We start from the raw sequence: 5,189 nt of genomic DNA, 5'->3' as shown, positions 1-5,189 counted from the left end.
CCCCTGATTCGCTCAGCCGTGGCCAATGGCGTGGCTGTTGCCGGGCAGCAGGGGCAGGCCGGGCCTCTCCTCACAGAGACGCCCTGCGCCCGCTGACCCCCGCAGCCCCTGCTCAGCCAGCCGGGACACTGGGCCTGCGGAGAGAGGGCCTGCGAGAAGGGCCTTTCCCAAAATGTGTGTCTGTCTGGACTCCAGTGTACTGGGTTTGCGTGGCAAGGCTTTGGTAGCGCTTGGGAGTTGCAGGGGTGGCTTCTGTGAGAAGTTGCTAGAAGCCTCCCCTGTGTCCGATGGAGCCAGTGCCAGCCAGCTCTAAGATGGACCCACTGCTGGCCAAGGCCAAGCCAGTCAGCAAAGGTGTTAGTGATTCCGTGATAACATATATAATAAGGGGGAAAAAAAAGGCACGCGTCATTTGCAGCTGGAGAGAGGAGTGAGAATATGTGAAAACAACTTTGAAGACGCCAAGGTCAGTGAGGGACAAGGGGGAGAAGGTGCTCCAGGCACCGGAGCAGAGATTCCCCTGCAGCCGGTGGTGAAGACCATGGTGAGGCAGGCTGTCCCTCTGCAGCCCATGGAGCTGCACAGTGGAGCAGATATCCACAGAGCTCACAGGCCCACACCTAAGGACGATCACAATGCAACACCTCCCGACCAGTTTGCAAGAACAACTGATTGACATCAGGGAAGATGGAAACCTCCTGGCCCAACGTCAGCAAAAGCCTCTGCCTATTCCTATTTGGGGCATGGGGCTGCATGACCTCTTGCCATGGGCATGGACGCTGGCTTAGTAGGCACAGCCAACGATGTCCTTCTTCCACGTGGTGGATCTACAGGTCTTGCCTAGGTCTCCTTCTCGGCTACGACAGCCATGAAAGCCGAGGATGCTAAGAAAGTGGACTTAGCGATTCAGAGGCCTGCTGCTGGGCCACCAAGCATTATGCTGAGATTCCACCACCTTATACCACGATTTTTAAAAAAAAAAACACCGAAGCATATTCGAGCCCATTGCTCTTCTCCATGAGAGCAAAGAGGCGTTAGGTACCACTAACAACCAGTTCTAGGCTAAAAATGAAACACTTCTTCCTGCATTTCTTCCCCCTTTCATTGCTCTCTTTGTGCATGGTTTAGAATGTACTGAGGACACGAAGACAGCAGCACATGTCCAGAACTGACAAATAAATCACATCTGCTGGGGCGGCCTGCTCAACCATTTTTTTTTCTTGTGGGGATTCGTGATCAAAAATGTTTGCAGACCACAGCTCCACATCAGCCGCATGATGCAGCAGCACCTATGACAGGCACCAGGAGCCCGTATGACATCACAGTGCGTCTCTGTGACGAACCAAGGCCTCTCCCCAAGGCCACCCGGCAGCTGGCACCACAACCTCTCTTGACCGATCGCTGCCTGCCCTCACCCTCGCCGCGCTCTGCGACCGAGAGCTGCAGCAGCCGACAAGCTCATCCGCCCTCGGTCCGATGGCCAAGGCCGAGAAAGGTGAAGCGTTGCTGCTCCTCCCGGGGGGGCTTCACTCCGGGCCTCTCTCAGGGAAGCCCCTCAGCAAATCTCCTGCTCTTGCCGTAGGCTTTGGAGCTGCCTCCAACATGGATGGAGCCTGGGTGGGCACCTGGAGACCTCATCGCCCACGCGGCCTCATCACCGCCCAGTTCACAAGCCCGGGACCCAAGTACTCAATCCCCGGGACAACAGGTAAAACCACCGTCGCGAGGGGGCACGGGAGGGGGGCACCACATCCACTGCCTCCAGGGGACAAGCAGCCACAGCGCCGTCCCCCTTTGCTCCACGCCTCCATGCTCTCAGCTGCAGCAAGGACACAGGCCTGCCAGAGGAAGGCTCACGCTGCTCATGGAAAAGCCCCAGAAAAGAGCTGCCTGACTCTGCTGAGTGCAGAGGTGGCCTTAGGCGCACCCTAAGCCCTGGGTGTGCAACCGCCGCTGCCACACACAGGCTCTGCGCTTTGCCTGTTCAACGTTCAGGACAAGCGCACCACCCCGCCCCCCGCCTCGAGTTTGGAAACGTCCCTCCTCGGCTCTGCTGGGGATAAGCCGGGATTCGTCTTGCTATTTAGCATCCCGGGAGGTCGCTCTGCAGACAGCTACAGGCAGGACTCACCGGCTACTTCCCTCGCATGCGACACTGCGCAAAGGCACGCGCAGGACGAAGCTCGTCTTGTATCTTCGCTGTGAACTTGTTGCTCCCACCTCCTCCTCCTCTTTCCTCCTCCTCCCTCGCCTACATCTTTGGCCTCTCCCCTCCATTACTTCTTCTGCTCCAGAAAAGCAAACTCACAGAAGCGATCTTTACCTTTGCACTAATTTAGTTCCGCAGCTCTTTGGGGGGTTAATACATCATGACAAGAGCGTTTGGGGCAGAGTCTGATTAATTGCACAGCGCCTACACTGTTGTTGCTGGACGTCAGTGGACTTTTTGTCTGGTTTTCGGGCCTTTGTTTTTTTTTTTTACTGCTTTCCTTACAAGAGCTCCGCTGGCTGGAGGTCCACTTTCTTTTCAAGATTAGTTAGCAACGTGTTTGCAAAACCGCCTGTGCCTACACGTTCACTCTGCTGCGCTACAAGGCACTCTATGACCCGCTGCTATCGCTCCTGGAGGAAACAGTGGAAGGGAATTGCTTGAGGCCAGCAACTCCAGCTACTCCTCTTAGAAACTAGCTTTAAATACGCAGTGGCAAGCAGGTGTCCTGTCACAGGCTTTTCTTCCTAGGCTACCTGGCTCACAGCCCCACCAAAAGCAAAGCCCCTGCGTACACGTTTGCAGGGGCCAAACCTCCCGTCGCAGACAGCTGCTCTCCGGGTCCTCGCTACTACGTCCAGCCCTCCATCACCAGGAACGGGAAGTACGTGGCTCCAGCACAGCACATCTGCGGACTTCCCAAGATAAAGACCGAGATCACCCCTGGACCAAGTGAGTACCGTTTCGGCCAGCCCTTCCTTCGGGCAAGACGAGCACGCACGCCTTCCTCTTGCCCTGTGCTACCAGGCTACAACGCCATCAGCTCACGCCCTGAAAGGGCTTCAGAGGTTTCCAGGCAGAAAACAAACGAGGCTGAGCACCTCCTCCCGACCTTCCCTTTTTGGCCTGAGGACAGGAGCCCCGTTTCACTGCTTCTCTCTGCTCCTCCTCTGCCCTAGGCGACTACTCTACCGACAAGGCCAACAAACACCTCTACAAAAGCGCGCCGGCGCAGTCCATGGCCTTCCGGCACAAGGCCGTCAAAACTGACCAACCTCCAGGTAAGGGAACCCAGGGCAATGCACTCACTTGCAGCATGCACGTCCTCCAGGGAAAATGTGCTGGACAGCTTTTTCAACAGGCCTCGGGAAAAGCCGACGCCGCAGGAAAGGCTTGCTTGGCGTCCCAGAGCACCAACTTCTCTCATCCCACAGAAGAACCGGCAACTCTGGTTTGGAGATGCCGACACGTGCCAAGTGCAACAGAAGACAGGGACCCTGGGACGAGGGGCAAGACATCCTTCCTGCTCCTCGCAGCAGGCTTGGCACGCTGCTTCTCTCCCACCCAGGCGCTGCTCCTCTCCCCGCAGGACTCACACGCGCTCGCTTCCCATTGCCCTTGCAGGTCCTGGCACCTACACCCTGCCTAGGCTGGTGGGACCCAACACAGCCTACACCCACGCCAGCCCGTGCTACTCCATGAAAGGGAAGAGTAAGCACAATGGCTTTGCTGAAGACCTCTCCAAGGTGAGCTACGCTTCTCTGCCCTCTCACGGCAGCAGCTGAAGCTCAGCTGCTCTCCTCAGGGCAGTAGGGCTCCGCGGCCTGCTGCAGCCTCGCGGAATGCACGCTTCCCTGCAGCAGCAGCAACACCCAAGAAGCCACGGGTCCCCTGGCTCTCCTGCTGCTAACAGCGACACCGACACCTGCAGTCCCTCGCTTTCCAACACTAACCCTCGTGGTTGGGCAAAGCTCACCGGCACGAGTGGGAATCTCCCTTCATCTCTGCGAAACCTGCCTCTTTGCCGGGGAACAGGAGGCGCCCATGTTCCCATCGCTCCACGCCTCTCACGCCACTTCTCTGGCCAGCCAGCTCACCTAGCGCAGCCCGCCTGGGCACCCGGCAAGAATCAACGCTTGCCGTTTGCATCGAGCCACCTCCCCGCCTCTCTTTACAGACGCCCGGTCCTGCTGCGTTCCCCAAGGTGGAGCTGGACGTCTACAAGAAAAGGGCTCCCATGTACACGATGGGAACCAACAGTCGACTCGGAGCCGACAAAACAGTGAAGCCGGGGCCGGCAGACTACTGCCTGGGAAAGGTAAGGCAGCCTGCCCGCCTCCCCTCCTCTGCTTTGCAACAGCCAGCCCTTAAGCATCTCCCCCTTCTGACGCGGCTTCGGAGAATTCAGGACCACCTTATTGCAGCGACAAACCGCAGGACAGCAGGCCCGCTCCCTTGCCTTGGCCCAAAGCCGAGCAGAGGGAGGCCAAAGAACACATCTCACATCGCCTCCCCACTAGCTCAGCCATCCAGCGCTGATACGCACTCGCACATCACAAGGCCTTCAGCCGGACACACCGCCGCACAAGGGACATGCAGGCCCAAGAGCGGACCCTTCTCATGCACTCGGGGCTCAGCTGGGAGGGCAGGGGCATCTGGCAAAGTCTGGCTGGAGCTACAAGACCTCTGCACTTGGAGCAAGGTCCAGTTCCAGCTCAGCTCCAGCCGCCACCTTGCAAATGTCACTCCGCCTGCGTCAAACATAGGATCTTTTCTTTGAGTGGCCTTCTAAAACCACTCGAGGGATGCATTTTACCCACCCCTAAACTCTTTCTCTTTTGCCTTTCCATTCCTCCCCCAAAAGGGGAGAAATGCCAGCCAGTAACAGCAGCACGCCATTAGAAACGCCCTGATCACACAGGAGGTTTCCAACAAGCCTGCCACCGGGACAGGCGGGGCTTCGCTGAAAGTGCCCAGGCGTGCACGCAGCAGTGCACGACAAACCCCAAATGCACGAACATCAATAGACGGCCTTCACTGAAGACAAGGCTCCCTGAGAATGCGGCACCACCCTCACCGTTTTTCCTTCTCACTTTTCCCCTTCCAGGTGACGCTGATCAAGCCCCAGGCACCTGCGCCCACTTTTGGACTCCGACATTCCCTCTACACAACTCCTCTACTCCCTCCCATAGGAGTCTAA

The 5,189-nt window shown here is 57.7% G+C and overlaps 1 protein-coding gene across 1 annotated transcript; it reads left to right on the top strand.

Moving 5' to 3' along the window:
* Positions 1-1,476: 1,476 nt before the first annotated feature.
* LOC309414616 (ciliary microtubule associated protein 1A-like) lies at positions 1,477-5,189 on the top strand (the record flags this gene model as incomplete). Its single annotated transcript, XM_082011973.1, has 7 exons — positions 1,477-1,495; positions 1,583-1,708; positions 2,741-2,941; positions 3,169-3,270; positions 3,614-3,735; positions 4,167-4,307; positions 5,097-5,189. The coding sequence occupies 7 exons, from the start codon at positions 1,477-1,479 to the stop codon at positions 5,187-5,189; spliced, it is 804 nt and encodes a 267-aa protein (XP_081868099.1).

This window comes from Phaethon aethereus (assembly GCF_964289735.1).
Source record: "Phaethon aethereus genome assembly, chromosome: 30".
NCBI classification, from domain to species: Eukaryota; Metazoa; Chordata; class Aves; order Phaethontiformes; family Phaethontidae; genus Phaethon; species Phaethon aethereus.
Note: the sequence above shows the minus strand (reverse complement) of the source record. Positions and strands in the feature narration are given on the sequence as shown.